We start from the raw sequence: 17,525 nt of genomic DNA, 5'->3' as shown, positions 1-17,525 counted from the left end.
TCCAGATGAAAGAAACGGTGAAATATGTGTGCTTCCAAATTGGATGCCAGTTAAATTGAAGGTTGAGTAACGAGATGCCGAAACATCTATTAAAGCCTTTGGCTGGTAATATTTTTAGACAGTAGACATCTAATGGATGATTACATCAAAAATGCAATTTCCAAAATGTTTTGACACATTAAGAGAAAAATTACTGCAAGTATTCCTGCTGGAATTCTTGCGTAATTGTATCTTGCATGCTTAGGTGTACATTCTGTTCTTGCTTTTTATTTTGTTTGCCTCTCTCTCTTTCTTCTCTCCCTCCTTTTCCTGTCCATCTGTGGCGTTGAGATGTTGCAGTTGAAGATGTCCTTGGTTGCAACAGAATTCTGCAGTGAAATGTGAACATTCCACCATCAATACGGTCTTTAGAGCTCAACTACAACAAAGCCCTTTAAGGCAAATCGGTTCACTCAGCGGGCATCTTGGAAATTTCTCCCAACCTTATTTTTAACGTAACGTGGCTTCCAGTCTCATCTGCTTCCAATTTTTTTTTTTTTTTTTTTTGCTGTACAAAACAGCTCATTATGTTGTTTGATATTGCAAACTGGTATTTCTTACCATATTATTTGAATGTATTGTCTTAATTGGAAACACATTGGGTTTGTCGTGCAAATAGTTTTACCATGTACTGCACATACCTATAACAGCTAATGAATCAGAGAGATATCACAGGACATATAGCTTACTTCTGCATTGAACAATAAGGTGGATAGCAACATAGCTATTTTCTATGTACACTACAGTTTTGGGTTAGTTAGTAGAAATTAATACTTTTATTCAGCAATGACACATTAACTTAATCAAAAGTAACACTGAAGAGATTATGTATAAATACTATTCTTTTGAACTTTCTATTACTCAAAGAATCCTGAAAAAATGGATAATTGTTTCCACAAAAATATTAAGTATCACAACTGTTTTTAAACATTAATAATAATAAGTGTTACTTGAGCATCAGCATATTAGAATGATTTCTGAAGGATCATGTGACACTAGCTATGTTTCCATCCAAAGTGAATTTAACTTATGTGCAATCGTAGATTATGCGCATGTTTTCTTATCGGATAAAAAAATTTATTTATCCGACTCAAACGAGAGCATACGTTTTTTTTATGTGCATTTTTAGTATTTATGCACATCTCATCATTTCCATCCAGCAGTTTTTGATGCGATATGATATCCGTAAATGCACATAAAAATAGGCGGATGGAAACATAGCTACTGAAGACTGTAATAATGATGCTGAAAATTCAGCTTTGTCATCACAGAAATAAATAACATTTTGGTAAGCATAAGAAACTTCTTAAAACATAAAAACAAAAAAAATCATACAGAACTCAACCTTTTGAACGCCAGTGTATCAACCCGTATCTACGTAATTGGGACCGAAATATCTAAAACGGTTTGTCAAGATTATGTGGCAATAATATATTAGATTCAAATCTGGCAACAATGTCATTGTAAATGTTTCTTATCAAGCTCAAATCATGCTTTAAAAACCCTGTATTCTTCGCAAAACAAGTCTATCACAATGGCAAATGGCACTGAAAGGCAGGACGCCCTACAGCCGGATATTGAGCATTAAATCTTCTAACATTAATTTTTCTACAAGTTTTCCCTTTTTCCTACTTATACTGTCCTTTCCTACTTATAGCCTTCTGACCTCATAACCTCCTTCAACCTAATTCCACAGACTTACAACATCATGCAGCATCGCTAAACACCAAATCATAAAATAAATAGCAGTTAAATGTCTGAAAATAATGTGAAATGCCCTGTGCCAAGTCTCCACAAATATAGTGACATGGAGCCAGATTCAGCTGCTGACACAGGCACAGGCTGAAATTAAGACCTGAAATAGAGGGAGAGAGTAGAAAGAGGACTGAACAATAAAAAAATAACAACGAATAACACAGGAAGTGAGGGCAAGGACTATGTCACGTGTCCTAGCACTCATACAGCGAGGTCCAAAAGTCTCAGACCACTGGGAAGATCTGGGAAACAAAATCTATTTTAAACCTGGAAATAAACAAAGTTTTAGCATTTTTTTTTTTTTTTTTTTTTAAAGACAGATGGTCAGATGTTCTTGCTTTCATTAAAACACAATGATCTTTTGACCGTTCTTAAATGCTTGAGGCAAACAATTACAACATGTTCCTGGATCAACATCTTTGTTGATCCTGGAACAACATTCTAATCAACCAATCAGATTTGAGGGACAAGTTTTCAGTCAAATTTAGGCTTACAACAACGGTTTGGTGCTTCTACATCAGTGTTATTCACATATTATTCGCCTCTGATTTTACAGATAAGTTATGGGTAGGGTTAGGACTACATTTTCAGACATAAGCATGTTGTTCTAGGATCAACAAAATATGTCTTTCTTGTCAAAATCGTGGTGACAGGTTTTACACAAACCTGCTGTAATAAAAAAAAGCAATCATAATAAAAAAGATTCTCAACTGTCTGGACCCATAGCCCTATATGGAAACAATATAAAGAGCTTTTGAAAGAAACCTCAATGTGTATTTAGCATATTTCTTTTCTTATGGTTCACTACACTGACTCTAGGGGGTGCTGTTGCTGTGACTTGCTAAGTTGTATTAATGTTTATCATTGGCACTTATTGGCTTGCAGGATCGCTTAGTGGCACTTAACTCACAGGTTCTTTCAAGTCTACCTGACACAGTATGAACTTAAGTACTTAAGTATGAACTGCTCTTATAGGACACCGTCTCAATCACATCACTTGAACAGCACTAATAATGTGATAGTGTTAGTGCTACCTCTCTCTGGGGCACGTTCCTTTGTGACCTGTATCTGCTGGCTGTGCAAGCGCCCCTCTCAGCATATTCTGTCCATTAACAAATAGCAGATTTAGGGCAGCTATGTTAACTGAGGATTTCCATAAGCTTTTTTTAGAAAGCAACTGTCCGCACTGGCCTGATAAAACCACTATAAGCATCAGTATTCTTTCATTACATTTGACTAAAGGCAAATTTAACTATGGCTCAACAGAGACAGGTACGAGGGTTGCCTTTTGGTATGTATATATACATTATTATTAAATATCAAACAATATCATAATACATTTTAAATCCTTGTCTGCTTAGTTGGCTGTAGGTGCAGAGAAAATCTACAGTCAGGAAGAATGGCTGGCTTTTATGTACAAGTGCGTGTGCGCAAGTGCATTTAGACATTCAGCAGCACTAATGTTTTCTCCTATGCACTCGATGCCCTGATGGTGTTCTGTGGAGTAGCTGTATTTACTATTGTAAATCTTTTATAAATATGACGTCACTATGTGGACTTTACTCTGTCGTTTTAGGCCTAATGGACATGCGGGCGGGGTTGTGCTGTAGGGTTTCTTCACTTCTCTCTCTTTTTAGTATGGGAAACTCGTATCTCTCTACCACTCAGGCTGCTTGCCAGCTCTGCCCTTCCCCCTGCTCCCTCTCTCTCTCTCTCTCTCTCTCTCTCATACACCATCTTTCTTTCTTTCTCCCTCCACCCTCCCTCTGTTTCCTGCTGCTGCTTGAGTGCTCTGCCTGGCAACACCTCTCAGCGGCCTGCCTGCTGTCTGCTGCTCCTCATCACAGAGAGAGAGAGACAGAAAGATGTGCAGGAAAAGAACTACAGGACATTGGAGACATTGCTACCACATGCTTTGTGGTAACAAAAAGGTTTGAAAAACCAGGGTGCTGCAAGAATGTCACAATGAGCCATTCTCAAGGTATAGGGCTAATACTTATATCATGTACAATCAGAGAAATAAGATCTCTGGAATTACTGTACTGTTGCTTAAAGGGATAGTTCACCCAAAAATGCTGTCATTTTTTTCCTCAATCTCATGTCGTTCCAAACCTGTATGACTTTCTTTCTTCTGTGGAACACAAAAGAAGATATTTTGAAGAATCTTTCTGTTTTTGTCCATATAATGAAATTCATTAGTGTTCAAATCAATATTGGACGGCCACTGACTTTATTTGAAAGGACAAAATAATAACTAAAAAAATACAGAGACATTTTCAAATTACCTTCTTTTGTGTACCACAGACGAAAGTAAGTGAGTAAATGAGAAAAAAGCTGACAGAATTAAGTTGAGAAAATTTCTTGAAAATGACAAATGACCTAGTTGCTAGGACAAGTTATTTTGATTTTGACAGTAATTCAGCGAAGATGCACTATCACTCCCAGAATCGAGAATAAATGAAACTGCCACTGAAGGTTCATCATTTTTCACAAAATGTCATCGTACTGTCCAAGACTTAAATAAAAACAGAGAGATTAACTATATTTTCTCTGGAAACGTCAAGGATGAAGGCACTGAACTGAAATACACAAAATTTAGCAAGTTTCAGTTCAGGCCAGCACTTCCACAGGCAATTATGACTTACAGTCAGAATGCATCAGAATTCAGACACGTCTCGTTTAACCGGTAGAGGAACATGCTTCTCTTTAACTCTATTATCAGAAAAATACTGAAGAAATGAAATTAGCAGACCTACAATTGAAAAGAAGAAGTCAAACTGAAAATAAAACTGACCAGGAACAAAACTCAGAGGACAAGAGGAACATAACTAGCTTGCAGTGTGAAAGGGGAGGAGCTTTTAAAACAGGATGAGAGTCAGTTAGGCTGGACAAGAGTGGATGAACTCATCCATGGCACCATAAAGTGGATGATATCAGAGTAATATAATAGAAGGGGGTGAGTGTGAGAGAATGAGAGGAAGGACAGAAATAGTGGAAGAAGCTCAGATAATGACAGAAGTTTTCAAATGATTACGAGAGCTGATTTAATCCTGCCGGTGTGGATAAACAGCCCAAAGGAAATCATCTTGAATCTCTCTTGCACTTTTTTTTTTACAGTAAGTGATTGATGTGAAAGAATGATTTAGTCGTACAAGTTGTACCTGTCAAGCTGGCCATGTCTTTAGTGTAAATATACGCACGCACACATACGCGCACACGCGCAAGCTAAGAAACAAACACTGGTGTACAGTGGTGTTTCCTGTGCAAAGTGTAGCTACTAAATCTAGAGCACAACTACAGGAAATATATTTTGAAGTGAGTTAACAGTCTGAATTAAATGTGATGGGATAAACAGACACTAAAAGACACACAAAAAACACAGTTAAATACATAATATAATCAAATAGAATAAAAATAAAAATATAAAACATATAATAAATATATAAAGTAAATATAAACAGTATTGAAAATAAAATTATATTAAATTAAGAAGAAAATAGTATTGTTTTACACGGAAGTAATTAGAAAACACTGCTGCACAACAGAAAGTGTTGCAGATAGTGTGACTAAATGGGTCATCTGAAAAAAGACTGAACAAATGCAGGTTATGAATGGAAAAAGTGTGTGTTGGGGGTGGGGGGAAATGCATTCACAGAGTCTACTGAAATTAAATTCTTCCTAAAGAATCAGAGATTCTTAGCAAGGTTATTGAATATATATAAACAGCAAATGTGGTTTAGACATATAGTTCAGTCATGCATCTCTTTCAGCTTCTAATAGCAAAATATCACAAAACATACATAAATACTAAAATTAAATTTATTGTCTTTCTACCATTTGTTATTTTTGTTTTCACACACCTGCACTTGATGAAACACCACTGGAAACTTTGTTTGTCTTACTGATCATTCATGTGATATATTGGCTTGAACAAAAGATAGAACATTTATGCAAAACTTGATGATGTTTATATGCAAATAATGAAGAAGAGAAACATCTCTCCCAGGCTTGTCTACTAGAAAACTTATTTTCTGGCACCCTAAACATTAAACGGTAGGGTAGGCAATTTCAGAGAGGACAGCAATAGCAAGCTAGCTTTAAAAGCACAAGATCCCATCCCACACTCCCTTAAGAGCTCTCTCTCCAAAGCCACGCCTCCTCCAAAACACATGAACACGCACAGCCTGGAAAGCGTCATGAAAGGTGGTGTTAAATTACCACGTCTCAAAGCACAAAACTTTACAACAATAATGAACGTAAAAAACTTAAAAAGCTCTGACTTGTACCATCTGACTGCTGCAGATGCATTTCGGCATTGATGGTGTTGCCAAAGAAACGCATAATTTAGAGTCCGAGGACCCGAACAGCTCCAAATATGAACGGTTTGCTATCTCGTAATTACGGTCATGTCATGGTGTGAACGCAACATAAGCTCGGCTGCTGTTTGTTTGCAGCACTTGGTGACCGTCTGTCTACAACTCTGCATAGCCTTATGGAATGCACTGATGATGTGGGATGTCTGCGTGAAGTATAGAAATACATACGTTGACAAGCAGGTAGGACATCATATTATTGCATTCAGACCAAATGCAATGATTGGACAAACATTTTTTGGTCCTGAGACTTCTACAGAAGATATACAGTGGGTACGGAAAGTATTCAGACCCCCTTAAATTTTTCACTCTTTGTTATATTGCAGCCATTTGCTAAAATCATTTAATTTATTTTTTTCCTCGTTAATGTATACACAGCACCCCATTGACAGAAAAACACAGAATTGTTGACATTTTTGCAGATTTATTAAAAAAGAAAAACTGAAATATCACATGGTCCTAAGTATTCAGACCCTTTGCTCAGTATTTAGTAGAAGCTTTTTCACACCTGGATTTGGGAATCCTCTGCCATTCCTCCTTGCAGATCCTCTCCAGTTCCGTCAGGTTGGATGGTAAACGTTGGTGGACAGCCATTTTTAGGTCTCTCCAGAGATGCTCAATTGGGTTTAAGTCAGGGCTCTGGATGGGCCATTCAAGAACAGTCACAGAGTTGTTGTGAAGCCACTCCTTCATTATTTTAGCTGTGTGCTTAGGGTCATTGTCTTGTTGGAAGGTAAACCTTCGGCCCAGTCTGAGGTCCTGAGCACTCTGGAGAAGGTTTTCGTCCAGGATATCCCTGTACTTGGCCGCATTCATCTTTCCCTCGATTGCAACCAGTCGTCCTGTCCCTGCAGCTGAAAAACACCCCCACAGCATGATGCTGCCACCACCATGCTTCACTGTTGGGACTGTATTGGACAGGTGATGAGCAGTGCCTGGTTTTCTCAACACATGCTGCTTAGAATTGAGGCCAAAAAGTTCTATCTTGGTCTCATCAGACCAGAGAATCTTATTTCTCACCATCTTGGAGTCCTTCAGGTGTTTTTAGCAAACTCCATGCGGGCTTTCATGTGTCTTGCACTGAGGAGAGGCTTCCGTCGGGCCACTTTGCCATAAAGCCCCGACTGGTGTAGAGCTGCAGTGATGGTTGACTTTCTACAACTTTCTCCCATCTCCCGACTGCATCTCTGGAGCTCAGCCACAGTGATCTTTGGGTTCTTCTTTACCTCTCTCACCAAGGCTCTTCTCCCCCGATAGCTCAGTTTGGCCGGACGGCCAGCTCTAGGAAGGGTTCTGGTCGTCCCAAACGTCTTCCATTTAAGGATTATGGAGGCCACTGTGCTCTTAGGAACATTAAGTGCAGCAGAATTTTTTTTGTAACCTTGGCCAGATCTGTGCCTTGCCACAATTCTGTCTCTGAGCTCTTCAGGCAGTTCCTTTGACCTCATGATTCTCATTTGCTCTGACATGCACTGTGAGCTGTAAGGTCTTATATAGACAGGTTTGTGGCTTTCCTAATCAAGTCCAATCAGTATAATCAAACACAGCTGGACTCAAATGAAGGTGTAGAACCATCTCAAGAATTATCAGAAGAAATGGACAGCACCTGAGTTAAATATATGAGTGTCACAGCAAAGGGTCTGAATACTTAGGACCATGTGATATTTCAGTTTTTCTTTTTTAATAAATCTGCAAAAATGTCAACAATTCTGTGTTTTTCTGTCAATATGGGGTGCTGTGTGTACATTAATGAGGAAAAAAAATGAACAAATGATTTTAGCAAATGGTTGCAATAGAACAAAAAGTGAAAAATGTAAGGGGGTCTGAATACTTTCCGTACCCACTGTATGTACATTTTTTATATATTTAGAAAACTTCTATTATTGATTGCTATCAGGATGCGAAGACAGTTTCGACTACTATAACAAAAAAAAGACATTGCCTACCCTACCTTTAAGTCTTTCCCATCATCGTATGTGCTTCATAGCAACATAAACTATGTTGTCAATCTGTAAGCAAGTAATTTGCCTTTATCTAAACAGCACTTTCCACAAGGACCAGCTTCCTAAACTATTACAGTAAACCACAAAATCATAAATATAATGCTGACTAAACTCTTTCCGTGTTATTACACAAACGCACGCACACATAGCACAAATGCACACAAACTCAAAACCTTTCATCAGCAGATACTGTAATTGCATCTGTGAATTTAACTCTCTGACTTCAGAGTGGCATTTTGCTGAGCTCATGTAATACTTCAAACAGGCATTGGAGATAAAGATAATACATATTATAATATAGAAGCTACCTAGTTTACAGTCCATAAAATATAAGCTCGGTGCCTCTAAAATGAACTGGACTGCAGTGTTATAGTCAATGATATAATAAAAGATGCGTATATTTAGGCAGAATGCTCTTAATGAAGCGTAAGAGCACTAATGGCTCTTCCCAGCAGAGAGCCATACTCACTATTGGGCGGAGTCATTGAGCTGGTACTCGCGGGCACGGCTGAAGCACTCCTGGATGCCTGAATCAGACCACAGGCGGATCATGGCGGACAGCAGCTCCGGAGAGTAGGGCTCGGTATCCTCCATACGGCTCACAACATCACAGACCATCTTTGCATCAGCCTGTCAGAAAAAACACACAGACCATCCATCAGTGGATGAAGAGACATACAAACACAAGAGCGCTAAGTCACAAACTGTGCTCCAAATTGTAATAATTTTGCAATTAAAAGTCTGAGATTTAAATATGAACAACACAAACATTTCTTATCACATTTTCAAAGCCCTTTTCAGGGTTGTTCACAAGGACTGTTTTTGGCAACAAAGGATATTCATTTTGTAATGTTCCAGTTACATGAGCAACCACAACCGTTGGTGATGAGACAAAGTCAAGCAGAGTTCAACTTTATGCAAATAAGCAGTGAAGCGATGTGGGAACGCCTACTAGCAACCGACAGCGCTGAGAATTGTGACCTGCAGCAATTTCTTCAATGCCAGTGTGATTGTGGCTTTACTGTGTCAACAATTGACTCATTTGTGTCTATTTTTATTCCTTCCAAAGAATTTTAGCAGAAACATGTGAGGCAAAGTTGATGCTTGAGTGAAACTATAAAAAGCTTCTTTCTTGTTTTCCGATAAACATGCTTGTTTGCTCACAAAATGGAGGTTTATATTTAAAACATCCTGATGCAAGTTCACATTGTTTGTGCCTGTAAGGAAATTCCTTTTGCTGGCACAAAATGTTTTATTAAGCTCTCTCCATAATCTGGCTCTTACTATAAATAAAAAATACCTCTTTGGTCAGTTATCTTTGCATAACAACTTTGGGTTATACAAACTTGTGCAAGGGCAGAATGAGAGAGCATAATGGAAGGAGAGAGAACAAAATCAGCGACTTCTCTATTAAGTAAAAGTGACATATTATTATAATCTCTGAATCTGCTGTTCCTCATTTGCATATAGTTGTTCCATTTGAAAGAGAAGAACTTTAAGGGCACACTCAAATGTGTTGGATTTTTAGAAGGAGCAACTCAGAGCAGATAATGCTTTTTAATGGTGCTGACAGTGCTGAGAATATACTGCATGTATACCCACCAACCTGAGGCAAAAGCGCAAGAAACTGTGACTCATAATCAGGGTCTTGATCACTTTGTTCCTATGTACTTTCTGTGATGATTAGCCCTTATTCTACAGTGAAATCTGATGCAGAGATGGATGGATGGATGGATGGATGGATGGATGGATGGATGGATGGATGGATTCTAGACAAGTTCTGTCATGAAACTCTAGATGGCACAGGCTCATGGATCCTTAACTCCCTCGGGTCGGCGGTCACGCCGGCGTGATCACCACGTTTTTTTTCTAACCAGTGTGAAAGAGACTCAAAATATTCTGTCAATGTTGCACATACAATTAAGAGTTATACACCATTTTAATCTGTGGAATATCTTCTTTTATTTGTGTACACTCAGAGTAACAACAAAATGTTGTGCTTTTTGTAAAATAAAGAAAACTAACATGATGCGTGATCTCTCGTCTCCCTCTGAACGAACTCCAATCTGATAGCTCTCTGAAAATTAACTGTAACTTAGAGAATACTAATCACAAAAAAATTAGACTTATGTCTAAAAAAAACGATGAAATGTCAGGTTTTAAATCATGTAAGTCAAATCGAAAACAAATATTCTGTGTTTATGTAATCAATATGAAAAGCGGTAAAGCGGTCACGCCCACAGAGCCAGCGCTATTCAGACGCAAATTCTGAGTCAATACATGCATACATCGTCTCAATCGTGTATTTATTGTCTTGAAAAGTGTTTTGAATAGCCATAGTTAGCGATCTCTGGCCTCTGTTAGTTCGGTTAGTTCTTGGATTGCCTATTCTTCTTTAGCAGGCATTTGTGGACAAAAGGTGCACAGAGCGCCCTCCTGCTGCAAGTATGAATTGAAAACACAGTATCCAGCGCTCATGGTAATGACAATAAATATTGAATAATTACTCCTGTGTATAGAAAATTGACATAAACATATGAGAATCCATCAATATTTCTCCAAATGTGCATGCTTTTAAGCTAAAAGCCTATATGAAAATGTCATAGAGGTAACATAATTGTTCAGACACTTTGCATCACAGAAATACATTATATTTTAAAGTATATAATAGAATTACCTCATTTTGAAGAAAAAACTCTAGTCTACAACCATCAATACCCAGAAGTCTTGTGAACAAAGATTTAATATATATTTTTTGCCTTTATTTCAGTGACTTAAGTTTTTTTGTTTTTTCAATAAACCCGCATAAACATTATTCCTTCAAAAACACAAACATGTACATACATGTTCCTCACATATTATTGTAGCCTAGTTTAAGCTGAATACAGTGTAATGACACTTTTTCCATTAATATGTTTATGAACAACTGAAAAAAGCACAAATATCAGGGCATGTCAAAACTTCTCCAGGCCCCCAAAAATCCTCAGACCCCTGAGGGTTAAAACAAGCTGCTAACAATTCCACCATAAATTACATGGCACAAGCTGATTGGTTCCTGTTGCATCTCCAGCCATTTAGCTTACTGCTCAACATTTAAATAGTTGGTCAGTGTTTGCTGTAGCAATCTGCTGTAGCAGTTTGCGCAGCAGCGCACTTTCAAAGTTTCTGAAACGCTCCACCTTCCCCAGCTGCACCTGCACAAATCTGCTACAGGTAATTGAATACATGCAATTTTTTGCAGCAGCAGTATGTCTTACATGCTCACAGCTGCATGTCTGTGTATGCGCTGGCAGTAGCAAGGCTCTGTACTTGCTCTAAAGAAGCAGCAATAACAGCAGCAGAATAGCAGATCTATTCCGCCAAAAATAAATACATTAACATCATTATAATCTCAATTACCATGCTAAACACTTCTGAGAGTTGTCGTGATAGAAATATACACATTATATACACTATAATATTTTGTATACACATTACAACATTACAACTGACTTCCTGTTTCTCGTTCATTCTTTCCTCCCTCTTGCTCTGTCCAGCTCACTTATGACATCACTCCCTTTTACAAACACATTTAAAAAGCTTGACAGCAATAACGACTTCTGAAAAGAGCGTTTAGTTTCTTTTAAAGACATCACAATCGAGCTTACTACTCAAAGGGGCTGGGTTCCGCCATCCCGTAAATCCACAACAGAGATGCAACTATGGAAGCCAAAAGAGGAGAGCGTGAGAAATGGACTGGATGAGTGGAGTGAAAAGAAAAGACCCATGTTAAATAGAGAGTGGAAGAGAAGATGGGGGTCAGTTCAAGAAGGCTGGTCTTGCACCCTTTCCATTATCTGCGGTGAGAAAGAGTAAAGCGTTCACACACTAAATGGAGTGAGATGGGGGGCCTGGGAATGAAAATGAGGGAAAAAACAAAGCACGGATGTCGCTAATTAATCCTCAATTAATTAAAGCAAATGCTATTTTGTGAAGTATTTCTACTGTGAAGATGCAGACATATTCCTCTCAACTGAGAAAAATGGATGCATCTTCCGTATGACTTGTCAATAGGGACAGATATTGCATCTCCATGGTGATGCAGCGGGGGCAGCATCAGCAGCAGGAGGCCGTATGATTGGCTGAGGGATCCTCCCTTTCCTTCTCCCCCAGTGAGTGTGACCTTTGAGAGCAAGTCCTCTGAACTCAGCATGACTGAACCTTCTTGAGCCCTTATAACACACACACACATCATAATCTATCTGTATTCAATCCTAATAAATGTTTCTATCAGATTTTTTTTTTTACAAATTAAAAATGAGCAGAACAAAATGTACTATTAATGGTTATAAGTAGTCTAATAATCTATAAGAATAATGAATTCAAGCTTTACAACACAACATGAACCAGAGGATTACCTCAACATTACCCCTTCCGGGGAATTATGGGACATCAAACTGGCGTCCAGAGGCTCTTTGAGCCTTTATAGTGACAAATGCCTTGGTCCAAGGACTGGAGGTTTACGATGGGAACATTTGTGCCATGCATTTTTCTTTTGTTTAAAAAACTACAAAAAATAAACCCATAAAGCTGACAAGATTCAACGGCCATGCACCTGTTTCCTGTCTCTCTGTGCATATCTCGCAGGTGGGTCTGTCTCTAATGTCACGACATTGGTCACGCCTCTCATTCTTCATTCTCTCTTCTACCTCCATTTTAGTTTTTTTGGGGAAGGTGCACAGCACAGAAGGAGCATGTGATTCCTGAGTGATTGCCTATTGAATTTGGATCAGGCTCATAGAGACACATAATAGCTATTCATTATGGCCCTTGCACAGACTAAAGAGAATGGACCAATCTTCATCAGCATTCATTTATTAGAGGAAACAGCGCGAGGAGAGAACTCAACGCGCTGTAGATTTAAATCGCAGATCAGTCAGTAGCCCGGCGTGACGGACAGTATCCTTACAGACACCCTGACGCTGCACCTGGTGTGAATACGATTATTGTAAGAGTGACGCAAGTAGAAATTGTGAACGCACACATACAATAGAACTGTCATTTTACAGTAAATGTTGGATTCCTCAGAGTATCATTAGGCTTTTGCACAGCTCATATTGAGTGCTGAGGGCGTCGCTGGTTGACACAACATGATGGTGTCTGTGTCTGCCATTGTTACAGCAACACACAATGGCTAATCGGTTCAAACTAAAGTTCAAACTGGGTATTGGCAACTACCTTGTGATATGTAGCACATCGCAACACATGTCACGATTAATTATGTGACATCTTATTTGGATCACAAAAGAGATGGACACAGCGTGTCCATGAGACGGGATAAATGGGATCAGTTTCAATCTCTCTCATGTGGTTCATAGACGTGGCTCTGACCCGACAGAGAAATGCTTGTTTCAGTTTTTCCACTTTTTACATTATGCTTTTTATTTTTATAAATAAGATGGATGGATGGATGGATGGATGGATGGATGGATGGATGGATGGATGGATGGATGGATGGATGGATGGATGGAAGGAAGGAAAGATCGATAGAACGATAGATAGATGGAACGTTAGATACATACATACATACATACATAGACTGTGTATGAAGTGTGTATGGTACTGTATGAAGTACAGTGTAGGTCAACTGCAATACGGTTGTAGGTGTTCTAGTGATAGTTGTAGGTGGCTTCTAATCTTGCAATGAACAGGAGAGTAACATACATTCCCTTATCAGCCCCAAGGGCTGTGGTCTAATAATCTATCACTGACAACGGCAACTTTCCTTTCAAACTTGCACAGAGGAAAGAGAGATGTTCTGCTTTGCTGAAGATGTATAGACCCTGCTCAAGTACTTTATCAAAGTCCATGACACAACTCCCTAGACATGGATTTAAACTACAAATCATCTTTTCAAGGTTACAACCACTGGACTTCTAAAATGAGGAGGCTGAGAGGTCATTAAAAAACAAGGTTCTTAGTGTATTTTAAAATGGACATGACCGAAAGAGGTGCTGTGAGTGGGCGAGATGCTAACTAATCCATTCGTTTACACCATTTCTGTGAATCTGGACCTTCACAGTCATGCCACAATTCATCTATGAGAATTCAATGAACTCAAGAGAGCCAAAAGATTTTCTTTATTTGCTAGTGTCGCCATTAGACTGTTCATTTAGAAACATTTCTGGATCTTATACTATTCGATCTAATATTTTATAGTATTTGTTTTGGATTTATTTCTGTTAAGTACCTTCTCTGAGAAAACCCCTCATTTTTCCTTGTTATGATTTGAGTGTTAACAAAAGTCCTCATAAGACGTTTGAAATAAATTTCTGAGGCATCTTGTAAGAAATAAGGGAAATGCTACTAGATGCACTTTCTTTAATAACCATTGCTGATGTTAATAGCACAGAGGTGTGAAAGCCAGAGAAAGACAAGCATGGATAATCTGTATGACGGCAAAGTCCCTTCAGATAACCGCACACACACACACACACACACACACACACACACACACCCATTCAGTACCATTATGGATGCGCTTAAATTAGAAAACAGAATAGCTAGCTATACATTGATGACATGTCCAATTCATCTCTCAGTGACTCACTCCATCGATTTATATTAGTATCTTGGTATTCATACACACATATATACAAATAACAGTGCTGCTCGAGGACCCCTGCGGTACCGTGCAAAATGTGAAAACACTACTATTAACTGAAGCCAGGTTGGATCTTTACCGTGTATTATCAAAGCATGCTAATCATGATAATGCATCATGCTTATCATGTTAACATATTTATTTAAGGAACTTTTTGCTTAGGTCTATGCCCATGTACACACTGTAAAATTGCATTTAATCGCATTTAACTTACCACGTGTACGGAATACGACTCACAACTAACACCGTCGCATAGCAAAGTTCTGGTGTTGCGCAAAGTAATATTACAGAGACTAAACTCATTATGTTCTGCGATTTTAACTAAACCACCACTGACAGAGGCTTTGTGTTTTGTATTGGAAGGCTGCTTCATCCACTTATTTTAAGTGTTTTTATTTAAAGTGTTGTTGTTCTTGTTGTTCGTTTTAGAATGCAGTTGTCACTTCCATAAATTACTGAACTCTGTGGGTACAGAACAGGATTAGGCACTAAAAGGTGAACTGACAACCAAATTTAGCTGCAGTGTGTACAGTACGTGGCCTATGTGAACTAGCCTTTAGTTTTCCAAAGAATCATTTTGTTGTGTAGAGCATGGAACACTACACCAGGTTTATGGGTTTGATTCCCAGGGAATGCACAAACTTAAAATGTACAAAAATCTTCAATGCAATGTAAGTCACTTTAGATAAGCGAGTCTGCCAAATGCATAAATCATAATCAGCATGTATTTAAAACACACAAACCCAAAAAGAAGGCTAAAATTACTGAGGCAAACCCACTATTTCATCAAGAGGTTTTTAAGCTGTGTTTCTATGGCAGAGAGGGAAACCCATGATAATAAATGTGATGAAGTAGATGAATGACGCTGTATGTTCCACAGAATGGCACGCTATGCAGTGATGACCGTTCATCTCCTGACAAAATCAACTTAAGTCAGTAATATGATCGTGTTATCACCAAGACAGACAGACACACGCAGACCTGCATCATTAATCAGCTGCTGAGTTCGTCTGGTTCACATACAATGAGAAAGTCACATCAGAAGAGACTGTCGAACGGCACCACAGCATGAAAACACAAGGAGAGGACCGTGTTTCTCACATGGGTCAGGTCAGGCTGAGGCCTGCACTGACTAATACTATAGTCCTCCAGTTCTGAATACAACACCAGAAGGATGACAAAGCACTGACTCATAAAGATGATATGATTTGATCTGATATACAAGAGGCACACTGTTACTAACAAGCATTCTACTGCAGATCTACAACAGTCGTATTCAAACATCATTTATTCGATCCTTGTGAACAAGAATTACATTTTAGCATACTTCTAAAGTGTAATGTTTTTAGACGCTTAATTGCATGTTTAATTGTATTTAAATGAAAATTAATTATAGTTTAAATTTAAATCAAATGCACTTAGCTGAATTTTAAATCGGACGCAATTACTTCTATTGTCTTTGAAATATTAACGTACTGTCAAATGTAATGACAAGCATTTATAGTAAACTAAAATATACTTTAATGTTATTTCCATTGAAACTTGTATTATATTAAATGTAATATCGAATAACAGTACAGTTAAAATTATAAGTTCTTTACATGTGCTTTATAATAGTCAAATCAAAATATGTGTACTTGTTTATTCAAATATGTGACCTTGACCACAAAACAGTCATAAGTTGCACGGGTACATTTGTAGCAATAGCCAACAGTACATAGTATGGGTCAAAATTGATTTTTCTTTTATGCTAAAAATCATTAGGACATTAAGTAAAGATTATGTTCCATTAAGATATATTGTACATTTCCTACCCTAAATATATCAAACATTTTTGGCGATTTTCTCAATATTTTGATTTTTTTTGCACCCTCAGATTCCAGATTTTTCTTTCAGATGATGTATAAATCTCAATTTAAAAAAAAAACTGACCCTTATGACTGGTTTTGTGGTCTAGGGTCACATATAATGATTTTAAATGTACATTAAAGGGCACCTATTATGCAAAATTCACTTTTACATGGTGTTTGACCATAAATGTGTGTTGGCATTGTGTGAGCAAAACCACCCTAGAATGAGAAAAATCCACCCAGTGTTTTTTTTACAATCTCAATAATTCATAAGCACTGTCTCAGAACGCCCTGTTCTAAGATTGCTCTCACTGTGACGTAGAATTGCGCTAAGCCCCACCCACGTGGTTTGATTGACAATCTGGTTTTGGCATAGACCCCGCCGTCGGTGATCTGTCAACCATCCTCCATTGTTTCAACGACAGCCGGTAATGTCTCCTAAGTAACATAAGTGTTCTGTTGTGGGATGTAATAATGAACATAGTAGTTTTCACTTACTTCCGACATCAGAGCCACTGAAAACGCAGTGGATGGATTTTATTTACGAAGGAAAGGCGCCACTCAAAATTCCAAAATACGTTTATGTTTGCGCGAATCATTTTTTGACTGACTGTTTTGAGAACGAGGGTCAATTCAAAGCAGGTCTTGCTTCAAAGTTAATCCTCAAGTGTGGATCGTTGCCTACTGTTCGCGATACAACGTCACCTCCAGAAGAAGTAAGTGTATTTAATGTTTTTTGAGCAAATAGTCATTTCAGTCGATGTCAGCCAATTCAATAACAAATGCGTCTAAAGTTGTTGTCGTCGTCGTAGAATGTCTGTGTATATAATTCAAACCTTGTTTGTATAGTGTGTATCTAACG

At 38.2% G+C, this 17,525-nt stretch overlaps 1 protein-coding gene across 2 annotated transcripts in view; it reads right to left on the bottom strand.

The window, feature by feature from the left end:
- Positions 1 to 17,525, bottom strand: part of gnao1a (guanine nucleotide binding protein (G protein), alpha activating activity polypeptide O, a) — a 105,780-nt gene that overhangs the window by 22,069 nt on the left and 66,186 nt on the right. For both annotated transcript variants that reach the window (XM_067390419.1, XM_067390418.1), the window contains exon 4: positions 8,640 to 8,800. In XM_067390419.1, the coding sequence (XP_067246520.1) occupies positions 8,640 to 8,800 (161 nt within the window). The remainder of the gene's footprint in view (positions 1 to 8,639; positions 8,801 to 17,525) is intronic.

This window comes from Chanodichthys erythropterus, chromosome 7, assembly GCF_024489055.1.
Source record: "Chanodichthys erythropterus isolate Z2021 chromosome 7, ASM2448905v1, whole genome shotgun sequence".
NCBI lineage: Eukaryota > Metazoa > Chordata > Actinopteri > Cypriniformes > Xenocyprididae > Chanodichthys > Chanodichthys erythropterus.
The sequence above is the reverse complement of the archived record's forward strand: the minus strand, read 5'-3'. Positions and strand labels throughout refer to the sequence as shown.